Below are 18,241 nucleotides of genomic sequence, written 5' to 3'. Positions count from 1 at the left end.
CAGCCCTAATACCAAGACAACACAGAATATTAAATGTATAGTAATTTTGAACAAAAGTATCAGCAAAATGTATAAATTTAAGTGAATGTATTAAAATATAAATCCTACTTTAGGAAAGAATAAAAATAATATTTTGGTATTTGGAAAATTAATACTAAATTATTATTGTTGGTATTCTGACACCGCAGTCGTTACGCTACCACTTTAATCTTTTTTTTTATATATATTATGAACTTGAATCTCACAATTTATTGTAATATAACAAAATATTTGCTGTTTTTTCCCTCTTTTCAGACCCTCAGGAAGTGTTGCAGACACTGAGAGGGTACGTCAAAAGTTTTTTTGGCTGCAGATATTGTGCGACTCACTTTGAGAGTATGGCCGACGAAGACATGGATTATGTGAACTCACTATCTGGTGCTGTCCTCTGGCTGTGGCTTCGACACAACCAAGTCAACAACCGCTTGGCAGGTGGGTAGTTTTACATAAGTAGGATGTAACCATATACTAACATTAACATGCTATCAGTACACCTTACACTGTAAAAAATGACTTTCTTACTTCTATTTTGTCTTTTTTTCAGTAGAAATATCAATTTTTTTTAAATAAAGATGATTTTTCTTGATGAGCAAGAAAATAAGTCTATTTTTAGACAGAAATATAAAATTTAAGTGAATTTGTGCTTAAAATAAAAGCAAAATTATCTGCCAATGGGGTGAGAAATTTTTGCTTAAATTAAGTGTTTAAGAAAAAATTAAACTTATTTTTAGATTTTTTTCTCACCCAATTGACAGATATTTTTGCTTGTTTTAAGCACAAATTCACTTAAATTGTGTGTTTTTGTCTATAAACTAGACTTATTTTTTAGGTCATTTTGCTAATCAAGAAAATACATCTTGATTTAAGTATTTTTAGATATTTGTAGTACTAAAAACAAGACAAAAACACTAAGTAAGAAAATCATTTTTGCAGTGTAAACCTTTTTTGGAAGCCTAATAATAATTTGAGTTACAAATAAAAAAGCTAGCTAAAAGCTTTTTTCTGCTTCAGTCATTTAATTAATATTTTTTATGTTAACTATGATTTTAGTGTACACATTCTTTTATTCTTGTATGTTTATATAAGAACAATTGTTCTGGACTGCTGGTGCTGTATATTTAGTATAGGTATAGTTATGCTAGTTTTGCTATATTTTTAAGCTTGACTTATTGTTTAGTCCTGTCAATCCTGCTCGCAGTGTAGAGAAGGAGAAAAGAGGAGAGCACACCATGAGTTTTTGGGTGGATTTTCCCTCTCCAGAGCACCAGTACAGCTTCATTTAAATCCCTTTAATTCTGCGATCCTCTGAGCAGACACCATCTGTCCTGTTCTCCTTCATCCACCTCTCTATCTTTCTCTCTATGTCAATCTTTCCACTTATATCCTCCCTCTTTTTATTTATCACACCTTTTGGTTTCACTCCATGTCGTTCATTTCAAAGTCATTCCCCTGGTGGGCTTTTTATTCTTACGATTTTAACAAAAATTTCCTTACATAAACTGACTGTGAACTGGCTACGTAGTTGACATTTCATAAATAAAAGTCCTCTCTGGCTTGACAACTCGCATGGCTGTTGTCCATAAGGGCTATAAAGGGACTTAGTTGCTTCTCTTCACACTTGGTTAATTCATTTGTTTGTCCCCATTTGATGTCTCCTGCCTCTTTAGCGTCTGTCCCTTTTGCCAGCCACCAAGTCATGAATAATCGGACAAAAGTCCCACATGTGTGTCTCACTACGGGCCTCGGGTCCCCCGTCACTTGGGCTGATTAGGTCTTACTGTCTTTCCTGTCCCGAGGGAGTCGTTTCCTCAGCTTGACAATTGATATAGCGACAGTGTCTCCTCCTGCCAGGGGCACGCGGCCCTTTATTCCCCAGACGTGCACGACAGCAGGTGGCACACGCCACGACGGCAGCATCAAGCCATCCACTGCTTTGCTTTGTAATCTCTGGCCCAAGTGGTTAACGCAGTGTGTGTGTGTGTGTAGGTGGGTGGCACTCTTCCCTCCTCCCACTCTTTGTTCCTCTCGCTGTTCCCCAGAGGAAACCTCCTCCTCCTTCTCCTCCTCCTGAGTGTGTGCCTCTTTAGCAGATCCCTCCCATAACACACTGCTAACCAGGCATGAATAGTGGCCTATTAGTATCAATCCTGCGCAATTAATTTAAATGGCACGAGGGCAAAAGCAACAGGCACTTGTCGAGGGTGAAAACATCTATTCAATTTTATTTATATAGCGCTATTTACAATTGTTTAATTGATTCCAATCAGCTTTAAATTAATAAAAGCAAGGAGAAAACACAGAAAAATCGGAAGACAACAAAAGTAGCAGAGTATACAGCGGCTAAGATTAAACCGTACGCAAGTGGGTAAATAAGATTTATCTTTGCGAATTTTTTTTGCTCTTTTGGCTTTGTCAGGAATGGGTTTTTGATTCCTGCACACTGTGGGATGCAAGATAAATTGAAAATGTGCATATTGCAATATGCAAATACACTGCAAAAAATTACTTAGTATTTTTGTTGTTTTCAGTAGAAATATCTAAAAATTCTTAAATCAAATTGTATTTTCTTGATGAGAAAAATGAACTAAAGCCCTATTCGGACGGGATTAGTTTTACAGGGGGACCTCTGAGAAAATCGTGCTTCTCAGAGGTCCTCTGTGTTTTTAATCCCGTCCGAATCGGCCATGTCTGTGTTTTTCTCTGACGACCTCCGTAAAAATTCCAGAGCAATTTACCTACTGTTTTTCGCCGAACTCAGAGGTCCTCTGAGAAATTTAATCCCGTCCGGATGCAAATGTCTGTGTTTGCCCGCAATATCTTTTGAAAACGCGGTTCATTTCGTGTTTTGGCCAACTTGATCTGCCGTAAGGTCTTACTAATGCGCGTATATTGTATTTCCTGAGTCCCATTCATTCAGAAATGAATGTTTTTTCGCATTCGGCAAAATAAAGTAATTAAATCAAGACGAGCTGAATATCATACACTGTTAAGACTAAACACTGATATATCATTAACATTATAAGAAACTCCGTTCAAAGTTGTTCAACTCCGGAATGGTAATGTTAATTAATAAAGATATTAAATTGTATTAATCATTATTTCTTCATTATTTTGTGTTTGTTATAAGCAGACAGTTATATAAAACACGTAGGCTAATGTTACTTTTGTAGGATTTGTATATTTTATTTTGATTTGTTAAAATTAAATTAATAAATTACATGTTCTGTCATGATTTTGCATTTAAAGCAAAATATTAAACATTACAAACACGCGTATCCAGAGCACGTGCTACTGCAACGCCCAAATGCATGAAACAGACACTCCCATCTCTGGAATAGCCTGCATCATTTTAATCCCGTCCGAATCGGTACATAAAATCACAGACGTCCTGGGGGACACGCTGAAACTCAAACGTCGTTTGGGAAACTAATCCCGTCCGAATAGTGCTTAAGAAAATAATTCTAGTTTTTAGACCTTAAATATAAAATTTAAGTGAAATTGAACAAGCAAAAATATCTGCCAATGGATGAGAAAAAAATTCTTGAATTAAGTGTTTAAGAAAAAAGTAAACTTATTTTAAGATTTTTTTTCTTACCCTATTGGCACATTATTATTTGCTTGTTTTAAGCACAAATTCACTTAAATTGTAAAATTTAATCTAAAAACTAGTCTTAATTTCTTAGATCATTTTGCTTATCAAGAAAAGAAATCTTAATTTAAGAATTTTTAGATATTTGTACTAAAAACAAAATATTAAGTAAGAATGTCATTTTTTGCAGTGTAGCAATGGTTTGCAAAAACTGAAAAATTTTAATACTTTAAAAAGTTATGTATAGTAAAAGTTTCAAGTAGATGCAGATTATACTTTTATTGATTTTACAAACTTTTAATTTTACAAAGCTCACAAGTGGTATAATATAAACCAACTTACAACATGGCTGTTGAATGCTTTATTCTGACTGGTTGAGAAATGTTCCACGGTTATGCATTATCTTTCGATAAACGCACACCTGACCTGTCAAATGTCTTAAAATAACCACCACATGTCTGTGTTAACCGTGGTATTAGCAAAATAATTGACTCCAGTCCTTTCAATTATTTGAAATTATACCACGGGCTGTTGAATGCTTTATTCTGGTTGAAAAAGGTTCCATGGGCGTGCATTATGTAAGGAATAATTGATGACGGACCGTTGAATTATAAGAAAATAATGCACACCCAAGGTGGTTATGCGGAGTGCTGTTACACTGCGGGTGTGCATTATTTTCAAATAATTAAAATGACCGGATTCAATTATTACGCATATACCACGGTTACTACAAACATTGCTCTGGTGCCTATTTTTAAGACATTTGACAGGTTAGGCATGCGGTTTACAGAAAAATAATCAACACCAATGGAACATTTCTGAGCCAATCAGAATACAGCATTCAACAAGCCAGTGGTATAAAAGCAAAATAATTGACTCCAGTCGTTTTAATTATTTGAAATTATACCATGAGGCTGTTCAATGCTTTATTCTGATTGGTTGAAAAAGATTCCACAGGCATGTATTATTTTTCGATAATGAATACCTGACCTGTTAAATATCTTAAAAATAACCACCAGAGCAATTTTAGTTATAATCGTGGTATAAGCGAAATAATTGACTCCAGTCCTTTTAATTATTTTAATTATACCACGGGGCTGTTGAATGCTTTATTCTGATTGTTTGAAAAAGGTTCCATGGGCGTGCATTATTTTTCGATAAACTCACACCTGACCCGTCCAATGTCTTAAAAATAACCACCAGAGCAATTTCAGTTGTAACAGTGGTATAAGCTGAATAATTGACGAAGGGGAGTGCCGTTACACCATGGATGTGCATTATTTTGGAATAATTCAAAGGACCGTGGTGAATTATTCTGTTTATACCACGGTTACCACAAACATTGCTCTGATGGTTATTTTAAGACATTTGACACCCATGGAACATTTTTCAATTAATCAGAATAAAGCATTCAACAGCCCCATGGTATAAGAAATAATTGATAACGGGCTGTTAAACTATTCCAAAATAATCCACACCCAAAGTCAGAAGCGTCATATGCCCATTGAAACTGAGGGGGCATGTGCCCCCTTGGTTTTTTGAGCCAAATGGATTTTGCATGCAACCTCAAAATCAAAAAATAGTCCATTAATCTGTTACTTTCTTTTTATCTGTTTAAAATGCCCAAATTATAAATTTTGTGCTGCATCCGTGTCACTTTAAATAGATTTTTGCGTTTGAAAGTGTTTTGATCATGTTACATTACTTTAATTCTGGCAGCAGGCGCTGCAGTCGGCGTTCTGAGGAATTAAAACATGTAAGAAACGCTCACAACATTTCCAAACCCCAGTACGGTAATGTGCAGTTAACCTCCTCTGTGTGGAAAATGTATGGTTTTAAATGTAACCGACTCGATGTTATATTAGTAGAGATTTCTAGATTCGTCGTCTTGGCACAATGCCAAAGTTTGCCAGAGTTCACGGGGGCGTGGAATCACACATGTTCACATATGAGGTAAAATTTAATGCACAAATCCGTTCCTCTAAAAATTGTATCTAAACATATTTTTTTAAATCATTATTGAACATTAAAATCAATCACGTGGCTATAGCTTATGTCATTTTCATTGTTTATATACTTTATGGGTTTAAAATTACATAAATTTCATAGGATTTGTTGTGCAGTTGTTGTGCAAAATGCATAAATAACACAATTAAACAAGACATTAAACAAAACATAAATAAACAAAACATGCCGTTTCAGATGTAAATATTATGCCAATATGTCATTAATCCGATTGAATAGTGTTTGATATAAAAATGAGTCAACACTTTTATTTTGGAGGTTTTTGCATTAAGGCAGGGGCGCTCAGAATGTTAGAAATATAAGTGCCATGGAAAAGACTGAAAGCTCTATAATATAATTCGTTTGATGTATGTGTATGCACAAGTTTCTGTGAGCTTTGCACACTGTGCCCTTTTAAAAAAAATTGGTGCATGACGCCCCTGCCCAAAGTGATAATGCAGCATGACGCGAAGCGGAGTACATTTCTTGCGGAGTACATACCCAAGGAACATTCAACAGCACTGGGGTATAAGTAACGAATAATTGACGACGGGCTGTTGAATTATAAGAAAATAATGCACACTCAAGGTGGTGGTAAGGCCGTTACACCGCGGATGTGCATTATTTTCGAATAATTCAAAGGACCGGAGTCAATTATTTCGCTTATTCCACAGTTACCAAAAATATTGCTCTGGTGCCTATTTTTAAGACATTTTAAAGGTTAGGTGTGCGGTTATTGAAAAATAATCAACACCCATGGAACATTACTCAACTAATCCGAATAAAGCATTCAACAGCCCTGTGGTATAATTGAAAATTATGCACACCCGCAGTGTTATAATGCACTCTCTGCTTCGCGTCGTGCTGCATTACCACCTTGGCAAATAATTCAATGGTGGGTTGTTAATTATTCCTTACATAGTTTATTAGAAATTATTACAAATATATTATTTGGGGTGTGTATCAAAGTTAGCACAAATAGTATAGTGGTCTGCCATCCGTCTTCCTTTTTCCCCACCACTCATCTTTTAAAAATACCAAGGAAGGGATTAGCCTATATGTTTGTTTTGTGTTCATCCAGTTGAGCCTTAGACAGTCCTGTAATCCCCCGTTTCTCTATACGCATTGGACCGGCCCACCCTTCAGCACTCGCATTCACTCACGTTCACCTCGACTGTCCAGCGTGACAGCTCCGTCTCTATTTACGCACATGAATATTAATGCGCTCCCCTGGCAGGCTTTTGTATCCGTGTGAACAGGGCTACAGCTAAAGTCACCCCTGCGCCAAACGGCTCCGTGATTAAAAGTAAAATCGTCACAGGCACGGCATCGCCTCACGCCCGGATACGAGCGCTGTCACTGCGCGACGTGCGAAGACCTTCGGGTTCCTGTAGACACGTAGTAAAATTGATGTATCTCTTATGTAAAGTGCGGTATGCAGAGTACGTCCACACATGCATATATATATCAGATTAATCTGCGTAAGAGATGGGGGATGTAAACTCACCAACGCCGCCACTGCTTGTGCATCCCACGACATCCGCCACTAGCAATTTATTAGCAGATGCCTCAGTCGGTGTGCTGCTTGAAAGGGGGGGAAGCAAAACATCTGAAGAGGGAAAAGATAGTAATTCATTAGAGGGAAAGCTGAGGCCCAGAGGTGCCTGCTCTCATATTCAATTTGAAGATGGTGGTATGTTCATAGGGGGTGTGAAGTGAAGGTTGGTTGCGCTCGTATCCGAGGAACTTGTCCACTTTAACCTCATCTATTATCTTCATGATCCTCCCACCGGGAGAGCCCACAGGTCTATTGATCATGTCACACACTCTCACTAAGCCCTTACATTTACATCCGTGCATATATATGCATGAGTTATGTCACCCACACAAACAAGATTTAGGTTGTATGGTTAAATTAATTTCAGGGGATTTAAAAAGTACAAAAAGTTTTGGACGGGTTAGGGTTTTTAGGAGGAAGCACTTCGTTGTTAAATTATTCATGATTTTAATTTCACACAGGAGACCTTAGCGAAGACCCGCATTTCCCCAAGATTCAGTGGCCACCTCCGGATTTGTGTCCCACCTGTCACAGTGTGAAATGGACCGGCGAGCACCACTGGAACAAAGAGGAGGTGTCCCCATTCCTCAAAAACTACTTTTCCTCATCTCGCATCTTACCAGACTACCTCCAAGACGAGACCCAAGCTCTCATCCAGCAGAGAAACAAACTCACAGCCGCTCGGATGGAGAAAGAAGCGGGTCGCGGTCCAGGGAGGAAAGCTCGAGAGATCCATCCTTCTTCTGCGACTGAAGCTCCTCAGGGAGAGGAAACTGATGAGGAAGAAGAAGAAGAGGAAGAGCCCACCCTGGAGGAACAGGCCGGTGAGCAGTACCCTGCGGGGTCCGAGGGAATGGAGGACACGACTCCTATACAGGCACCTTGGGAGAAGCCGCAATCCCCGCGCAAGCCGAGATTTGTGGGCCTGAAGCTAAGGGAGACCCCGGAGGACATAGTAGACCTGGACTCCTTTGTCGGCCAACACTATAAAGCTAAAGCTCTCCGCGCCGCGTCCATGTCAACCGTGGTGCGGCAGAGGAGTCTCCAAAAGCAGAACGATGTGGATGACGTCCAGTTTGAGAGAGGCTGGAGGGTGAAGCGGGATCTGGGAAGCCGGGAAGAGAACCTTGGGATTGAGCCGTACCCCAGATCCCAAAGCAAACGTTGGATGTCTGTGTTTAGTGTGGGATTCTCCAGATTGGATGTGAGCTTGTGTGTCCTGCTGTATCTTCTCTCCACTGTCTGTCTGCTAGGCATGTATCTGTATTTTAAACTAAGGATTAAACAGAGACGTGCTAAGGTGTCTCTGCCTTAGGTGTCACACAGCCTAACTTGAACTTTTAATTATATCAGGAATAAGCAAATCTAACTGGGGCCGTTATGGCGATTGACAGCTTTGCCTTCAAAGGAAGGTGCAGGAATCATAAGCTGTCAAAGTACTGTTTTTAATTTTATTGTAATTGTCATGAACTTCTTTGCTCAACTAAGGCACATTTTATAATTGTCAAATAAGGACTGCATGTGGCTTTTTCTACTCATGCCTTTAGATTTTTTTTTCTGTGAGTTTCTTTCTTTAAAGCACCTGATAAAGAAAAATGTATGAACATTGTGGATGTCCATTTGTTTATTTTACACAAAATATGACCACTCATTGAAGAAATATTACATTTTGGAGCCAACCCAGAAGTCAGACGACTCCGGGCCCGAGCCACACCAGATCAGCTGACTTCAGCCTGGATCCGGTGCAGATCTGGCCCGGAGTCATCTGCCATCTGGGAATGCAGTTACCATTTTTTTTTTTAAATCATTTTATCGCCAACTAACTAGTTTCTAAGTGATCTAAAACAAACAAGTTTTTTAAAGCAACACTATGTAGTTTTTTTTACCTTTAAATAATGTCTCTAAAATTATTTCAGTGATAGAACAACTTTTAACTGGACAAATTGTACTGTTGCTGCAACCTGAGCAGCCTCCTAGCTGCTACAAGCACACTCTGAAAGTGGCGGTGGAGGGTAGGAAACACAGCCCCGCCCCTCCCCCTGCCTGCAAAAGAGTGTCTGATACCAGGCACTGTTGCACTTTTCAACCACATGGGGGAGCTGTAAGTCATTTTTACATGGAAACTACATAGTGTTGCTTTAATATAGTCTTGGAATATATGGTCTTGCCAAAGTTTTTTTCAGTGTTTGTAATCGCCCATGATGTCACTGTGCATTCATTGTGCCTTTTATCATAATATATTTTAAGAGATGAACTTCTATTGCAGAGCAACTCTTTGCACAAACTAACTAAATAAACCAAAAATGTTAGTTTCTCAAAAACGTATGCAAGAACTAAATGTAGTCTTATTTAAGCCGTTTGATTTGTTGGGTAAAATGCAATTAAAATTATTTTGCTCAAATCTTTCTTGTGTCCTTCCTTGTTGTTCTGGCATGATATCAGGTATGTATTTTCTGTTTTCATTTACAGTATGTATTTGGCAGATGCTTCTATCCAATGCAACAGTGCATCCAAGCTATACATTTTATGGGTTTGTGTGTTCGCTGGGATCAAATATTATGTTATGGAGACAATGATTTATAAACTTAAAGGGACACTCCACTTTTTTAAAAACCAGCTCATTTTAAACAATTGATTTTTAAAGTTTTGGAATCCATTTAGTTGATTTTCAGGTCTGGCAGTACCACATTTAGCCTAGCTTAGCATAATCCATTGAATCTGATTAGACCATTAGCATCACGCTCAAAAATGACCATAGAGTTTTTATATTTTTCCTATTTTAAACTTGACTCTTCTGTAGTTACATCGTGTACTAAGACTGACGGAAAATTAAAAGTTGATATTTTCTAGGCAGATATGGCTAGGAACTATACTCTCATTCTGGCATAATAATCAATGACTTTGCTGCCGTAACATGGCTGCAGCAGGTGCAATGATATTACGCAGCGCCCGAAAATAGTCCCCTTGGTAACTTTCAATAGTTGGGGACTATTTTCGGGCACTTTTAAATTTCCGTTGGTGTTAGTACACGATGTTACTACAGAAAAGTCAAGTTTTAAATAGGAAAAGGTTGAAACTCTTTGGTCATTTTTGAGCACGATGCCAAATGGTCTAATCAGATTTATGCTAAGCTATGCTAAAAGTGTTAGCGCCAGACCCGGAAATCGGCTGAATGGATTCCAAAACTGTAAAACTGAAATGTTTAACTTTAGTGGTGCTGAAATATTAGCCTATTTTCAAAAAAAGTGAAGTGTCCCTTTAACTATTGCTATCCATGTCGTTTAAAGATCCACTGTGTTGATTTTAGTGGTGGGATTGTGAATTGCAAACAACGGCTTAAGGGCTCTTTATAGTTGTGCTTAGGTCCTACGGCGTATCCGCCGCGTCAGTTTTCATTTATACTTTTGCGTCGTCGTCCATGTCGACGTGCAAACACACCCGCCAACCACTGGTAGGCAGTATCCACGCCTGTAACCACAATAGCAGTGTGACCGTCAATAAAGAAGCAGCTTGGCAAGTTAACCCACAAACGTAGAAGAAACAGCAACTTCTTGTGTATGATTTGAGAAGACCCGCATTGATGGAAGTAAATAAACAGTGACTTTGTTGCAGTTTGAAGTAAATCACTCCTCAACTTGGCCCATCTTTGTTTTCACCGTTGCAAACGGAAATACCTATGACGCAGTTTTTTTTACCTGACGGGAGGGGTTCTGGTGGACCAATCACAGCGCTTTAGGTACGCGTAGAACTGACGCGCTGTTAAAAATTTTGCGAAGTGCATGTCAGGCTACGGATAACCTACGGCGTAGAACTTGCGCATGACAATAAATTGGGCTTTAGTCCATAGCTCAAAGCGCATGAAGCTATGGTAGCCACCACAGGACAAACATGTAATCGTGTAAACAACTTAGTGATAAATCATGCACTGTATAGCAGTTTGTCCGTTTAGGGCTACTGTAAAACATGACGTAAAAAACAATACAGCATTTTGGTCAAAAAATACTCCTAAAAGTTACACAATGCACCTTTAAATGTGCTTGCCATTTAAAATACGTAATGTCAAAAACATTACAAATGGAAAGTGACTGTAAACGTGATAACATTTGTGAATGAATGTTTGGCTATTACATTACCTCGGTGTGCTTTTCTATTGGCAGATCTTTCCTCATCTTAGCATCGTTCACCGTATCAGTGTCCTCAGTGCGTGTTTGTCTTAATGAATAGATCATGGTTTGTGTTTAAGGGTGTCAGGGGTGAGGAGTGCACAGAAAAGGGGTGAGCAGACATAGGGTGAAAGAACAAGCCTGTTGCCATCTGGACTGTTTTGCTAGCTAAATCCTAACAATTTCATTGGGATTATAGCAAGTGAGTAATCCTGCTTTCCTTTGGGTCTGCCGGAGATTATCACGGGGATTAGCCCCCACCCGATAATAAACTTTATTAAAACGCAATCGGCTTTCAAGGCCTCTTCCCTCACACACTTGGATGTTGGCTGTGCCCGGGAGGGGGTTGTCACCCCAGAGGGAGAGGATCTGAGGAGGAACTCTGAAAGACAAGGGTTTGAAGTGTTCCAGATTATAGGCTCAGATGAAGGACACCATCGCTTGATCTTGAGCTTTAGGGTTTCGTGGAAATCCAAGCTCCGCCCCTTTGTCCCACATCTCTGTCTGCTTGTTGCATTTTTCTTTAGCTGTCATTCTTGTTTACTTTAAAGGAAAACAACACAGTTTTTCAATATTTTACTATTCAACTTAGATGAATTAATACATACCTATCTTTTTTCAGTGCGTGCACTTTTAATCTTTGTACAGCACCTCGTGAATGTGTTAGCATTTAGCCTAGCCCCATTCATTCCTATGGCTCCAAACAGGGATGAATTTAGAAGCCACCAAACACTTTCATGTTTTTTCTATTTAAAGACCATCACATGAGTAGTTACACGAGTAAGTATGATGGCACAAAATAAAACTTTTGTTTGGAGCCATAGGAATGAATGGGGCTAGGCTAAATGCTAACACATTCAAGAAGCGCTGTACAAAGATTAAAAGTGCACGCATTGAAAAAAAAGGTATGTATTAATTTATATAAGTTGAGGTAAGAACATAGTAAAATATTGAAAAACTGTGGTGTGTTCCTTTAATGTAAAATGAACCCATGATTATCTTGGATACAAAATGTTCTTTATGGTACAATACGGTACCTTTATTTTTAAGAGTGTTACACATAATTGGCTAACTCACTCCAGCTATACCTTCCTATGGTTGAAATGTACCTTCTGTCCAGTCTTGCTAGTGCCTTTGTGTTCAAATCATAGTGTATAAACATTAGGGGACCTAATGTCCCTTTAGTTCCTGGTCGGATTTGAGTCAGGGACCTGTCTGTGTGCTACGAGAACAATGGAACAATAGAGACATTTCCACCCCCAGCCAAAAGCAGCAGAAAGCAAGGGTAAAACATCACCTTGCGGCACTGCTGTTGCGTTCCATAAATTAGACAATGCTGGGTTTTATTGCTGAGGCCCTCCAACATGTACTTTGCGTGTTTATGGCCTATCACATACTGGTATTAAAATGCTGGACAGGTTTGATTCCTCAGCTGTCATACCACCGTGATTTTAATAATACAATAAAGCTTCTGCCACAGGGTTGTAAGGTGCATGTGTGTGTATACAAACTAAGAGTGAATTGATTTGCTAAAGAGAGGGAAAGGGTTAATATATGCTTATATGTAAGTTAATGTATGCAGTGACCTTGGATGTTATGTTTAACCCTAATACAGGAGCCAATCAGGTCAAATTAATCTGATTTTACTACCACAATTCCCTCCTCTTCCACAATACACATTTTATGGATATAACTCACGTTCCCTGCTTTAGTACTCATGGTCCAAACAGACAGATTTTGGTCAGGTGAAAGTTTTCTCAAACCCCAATACATTTTTTGCATTTACATTTTTAAGTACGATGAACTTGGATTTACAAGTCATTTCAACTTTGATTTTTTTATCTTGACCAGCGATGAGTTGCTGTAACTTGAATATAAGTTAAAAAGAAGTTATTTTAACTTGGTTGAGTTGCTGTAACTTATAAAGTAATGTTGAATTATCTACCACTACTTAAACTTTATTAAGTTACAGCAACTCAACCAAGTTGATTATACTTAAAAATGTCAATTTTTTATGCTATTTCCAGGGGTTTATGCTAGGCAAATACAAATTGTACACTCTAAAAATGGCTGGGTGTTTTTTGACCCATAATGAGTAAATATCGGACAGAACACATGTTAAAATGCTGGATTGTTTTAACCCAACTGTTGTGTTATTATAATCCATGGTTGCACAACAACAACCCAACATTGGGTTATTTTTAACCCATGATGTATTCTGTTCAATATTTACCAGTTATGGGTCACAAATAATAGTTTTGCATTTTATTATGTAAAATAAACAAATATAATACAATCCCCAAAAGCGCTTCTTTAATAGTTTGTGAGTTATTATTTTCTTCACCATCAAATACAAATGACTTTTATCTGTATTGTACTAAAAATCTATAAATTCCTATTACAAAGGCTATGCACATAAATTCCATATAATGAGATTTTTTATATAAGCCTCCTAATCTGGTTAAAAAGGTTTTATTTCTGTATTTAATATAAAAGAGATTATTTAGTTTTAAAATAATTCATTTAAAAGTATTATATTTTATAGTGATTAAGTAAATTTTACAGAGCTCCAAATATATTTTTGTAAATACAGAATATCAGATGTATTTCTGTGAGCACATCTTTTTTGGGATCTTTAAATGTTGTAGTACTGTATCTGACCTCAGTTCAATGTTTACTCTGGAGGGTAAAGGTAATTTGAGATTAGCATGAGATCAACTTTTAACTTGCCATTCTTATCGCAGGCCAGGCAAGATGATGTTAAAAGATGAGTTTGGATGGATTCCCAAGATTGTCCATCAACATGCGTTAATGAAGCAGAATGAACAGAGTTGTCAGCAAACAGTGGAAATGTAATCACTGTGGAGATACTTTAAAGATGTTCATCAGTGTCCTTTAAACATTTACAAATGCCCCTTTCGTGTACTCTAATCTGTCTTAGACGACAAGGCACCTTAAAATTTTGTAAATCAGATTTAGATTATTATTTTGTGATTAAAAACTACACACACATTACACCATGTAATTACAAACACAATATCCATTCATATTATATAAAAAACAAAGGCCGCATGGTGTACATTAATATTATTCAGTACTGATCGAATTACACGAGCACTTAAATGTAAAGCGTGACATTTTCTTAAAGTGAATAACACAATAAAAACAGCATGCATACGATCTAAAGCATTATGTCACGCGAGCCCTCTCAAATACACGTAAAGGTATCGATTACTAAACCAAGTAAAAACATTAATGGGGGACAGGGATCCTTCATTGTTTAATGGTAAGCCTAAGGTGAAGCAACGTCGCCTTTAATTGAATTTCTAACCTAAACAGGATCTACCCCGTTAGCCAATTATAATGTATTAGACTGCATGAACACTTAAACCTCTCCATCCACTGAACAACAGCCGGTCACTACTATGTGGTTTGGTTTTGAAGGGCCATTGTTCACCTTAATCTAAACGAAACCTGAAAAAAATTAAACGTAAGCTGTGGTGTTCCACAATTTGCGGGAAAACACATATAGGGTACTGAAAAAAAATATATGTACAGATATAAACTGAAGCGGTGTATTGTAAGTCTCACTTTTGAGATCCATATAGGAAAATGTTATATAAAACACTATTTTATTCCTTTAAACAATGCTAAATGTCGTTCTTCAACTAATTAGGTAAATGGACAAGAGCTGTCAGGAGACAATAACTATTCCCTAATACAATTTGCCCCCAAGTGCAATTTAATTTTCTCTCTTGCCCTCTCTTGAGGTTTCTTCCTTTGCAGGGAAAAAGAGGTTTTGACATTGATGTTCCAGCCCGAAGCTTTATTTACTCTCTGCGAGGAGTCGGAAATACCAGACAGATGTAGACAGGTACAATGTTTACGTGTTTATGAAATGAAAATGATAGATAAACTCCGCTTGCTGCGTCCTGCGCGCGCTATTGCGCTGTCCAGACTGCGCGGTGCTGAAATGTGCATGCGACTCGTGCGCGGTCTCGTGAGCTGGCCGGTAGGTTTGCATGATGTCTGTTCTGCTTGAAGCTCGTGTGTGCTGCGACATAATGTACAGCACACATTTTTTTTTGTGTTTTGAAAGAGAAAATACTTTGTAACTACAACACAATTCGTGTTCTGTACAATGAATGTGTCGTTGACGCGCTCGTATGGATTTTAAAATGATCTGTTTAAGATGATACGACAATTTAAATGTTTGTAACTTTATTAAATGTATTTAATTTGGCTAGGAAATAAAGTATATATATTTAAAAAGCTTAATGTATTAGCTAATATGTAAAAGGTTCCTAAATGTTTTTTCGTCTGTTTGTAATTTAACCCATTGTTGGGTCAAGGTTCTTAATGCAAACATTTCTTTCATAGCATCTTTATTTTAAGAGTGGAAGAATATTATGATTTTTTTTAAGTTGAATAGGTTTGTTTGCGACAACAACCATATGAATAGCCTTGATGAAATCGTTTCTAATCCCCCTGTTTTAATGTTTGATTTGTCCAAATATAACCTTCCTCACTGTGAAGGTTCAGGGGTTCAAAGTTGATTTATTAATGATCGCGTCCACAGGCCCTGGGTTTTTACCGATATGATGGATCAGCATCTCTCTGGTGTCAGAATGCGGATACCGTGAAATACTGATAGTAATTAGAGGTGGCCAGGTCACAGGAGTCTCACCCTTCAACTGAATTATAGTGCACAGGTCTTTCAATGTTCGGACAGGTGCGCATTAGTGCATTTTATGGTGGCTCATTTTATTTAAACTAACTATGATTTTTGAGTCACTGAATTAACAAAAATAACTTAAACGCCCCCCGTTTACGTGGATTAATTTATTTAATCGTGTGGCAAAGCATGGGTGCTTTAGGAGCATTTGCTCTCTGTTCTGTTTAAGCAAGACTAAATTGTCATTGTTCACTAGACCATCAGCGTAATTGAATAATCTGCATAATGACTCCTCGCCATAATCAAAATGAAAATCAAAAGTGTGGCCCCAGAATAAATCCCAGGTCCACAACTGGTGCAATAAAAGTGAACCTGGTAGACCTGGTGGTGTGTGAGTGAAGCTCAAATGGATGAGCATTGCGTTAGGTCATAGGTTTGATCCCAATGGAAGTTGAGGGACACATATAGCTAATACCTAATAAAAATGTATATGTTGAATGCATTGTAAGTCGCTTTGGATAACAGCGACTGCCAGATGCATAAATGTAAATGTAAACTGGTGGCCGGTTGTGCTTTCCACCTTTAACAAAATTACATTGAAGCCATTACGCAAGACTGTGGAGGGCTCGCTTGTTCTAAACTGAAGATAATCTGACTTTGATGACATCCACATCTTATTTACAAATCTAACATTGCTATCCATAGAGTTTAAAAATACATTTTACACAGGCAAGATCAATTGACGCATGCTCTTTATATATTTTGTTTATGACAATTAATGATTATTAGCATACAATAAAGACCTTAAAGAGTATATATAAAACGTATAATTTATTTTTTGAATTTATGCATGTTTGTTGGGACTCATACAGAAAATAAATTTTATTTGAAACTGTCGACCAGCAACAACTCAATGTTCTTTATACTTTTTAAGACAATGATTTGAAGCTCTAAGGAGGAGTATGTCTCTTCACACAATTTAAAGCGTCATAGACATATACGAATAGAATAGAATAAAATAGAATAGATCTGAGGTACATGCGACATTATGTGATTCTATTAGAAAAAAGTAAGCATACAAAAACATGAGAGACATTTTGAATTAGCAAGTAATTACGTTTTTAAAATGTATGTATTTCATTCTTTGATTTTTTTAATAGGATTCAAGTTTTTAAATATTGTTATTTAGACAATGCAATTTCAAATGCTGTGTTTGCATATTTATTTCTGTTTTAAAGATGACATTACATACGGATAACACCAATTTCAGTGTGTTTTCCGCATCAAACGATCTCACAGGGCCTTATAGGCTACACATAACCTATAAATTATTGTTCAATTATTATAAATTAGGCTATATAATAAATATTAGAATAAATAGGAATTATACATCAAATATTCTTGTAAGGATGCAGACGAGATGGTGGTGGTAAAGGCGATGTGAAGACTGACTGCTGCTTTGTGAAGCTTCTTTTATTTAACCTGTGACTGAGTCAGACCTTGCGCGCGCGCGCGCACGCGGCGGCGCATTATGGTTATCTTGAAGAGAATTGGAAGTGAAAATTGAGTTCATCTCGCTTGAACTCCGCTCCCTCCTGAGGGAGAAAAAGCTCGAATGAAATGAGTCCTGTCAGGATCGACTGTGTCGAGACTGCTAATAAACAAAGTAAGAGCTCACTCGTGTTCGTATTTCTAGCAGCCGTACTCTCAAATTAGGCCTTGCTGGACAACAGCGGGTCGTTTGTCAATTTCAACAACTAATTTGTCAATTTCAAAATGTTCACCAATGATGTCTTGGTTTATGAGGGAATGCCCAAAACCCAAGGCGATACATCTATTCGAGGTAGCTACTGCAAAAATATTGACAACATATCAAAGCTACAACGAAATTAAACTTAACAAATTATTTAGTTTGGGTTTAAAAAAAAATAAGGTTGTGTTTTTACTCTGTGCTAAGTTGCAATAGCGGCCCTTTATTTATTATTATCCTCAGGGGACGGTCCCGCCTCCTTAGGGGCATTTTTGGAATCGTCATCACTTCCTTATCGCTTTTTCTACTCACCTGAGAGCTCCATCCGCACAAGTTCCCTCCCCTTTCGCTCCCGTCCCCGTCTCCCATTGGCTCCCGGGGGCGTGACGTCACGGCCGCCCCTGCAGTGTGAATGAATCAAGCGAGTGTGTGACACACAGCGAAAGAACTAGCGAACCCGAAG

General features: G+C 37.8%; 1 protein-coding gene across 1 annotated transcript in view; it reads left to right on the top strand.

The window, feature by feature from the left end:
- qsox1 (quiescin Q6 sulfhydryl oxidase 1) overlaps nt 1-9,590 on the top strand; it is a 30,296-nt gene extending 20,706 nt beyond the window's left edge. Inside the window, exons 11-12 of the mRNA XM_065248431.2 lie at nt 295-471; nt 7,652-9,590. Of these exons, the coding sequence (XP_065104503.1) occupies nt 295-471; nt 7,652-8,505 (1,031 nt within the window). The 3' untranslated portion in view covers nt 8,506-9,590. The remainder of the gene's footprint in view (nt 1-294; nt 472-7,651) is intronic.
- Nucleotides 9,591-18,241: the final 8,651 nt, after the last annotated feature.

The sequence above is a fragment of the Paramisgurnus dabryanus genome, chromosome 11, assembly GCF_030506205.2.
Source record: "Paramisgurnus dabryanus chromosome 11, PD_genome_1.1, whole genome shotgun sequence".
Taxonomy (NCBI): domain Eukaryota; kingdom Metazoa; phylum Chordata; class Actinopteri; order Cypriniformes; family Cobitidae; genus Paramisgurnus; species Paramisgurnus dabryanus.
Note: the sequence above shows the minus strand (reverse complement) of the source record. Positions and strands in the feature narration are given on the sequence as shown.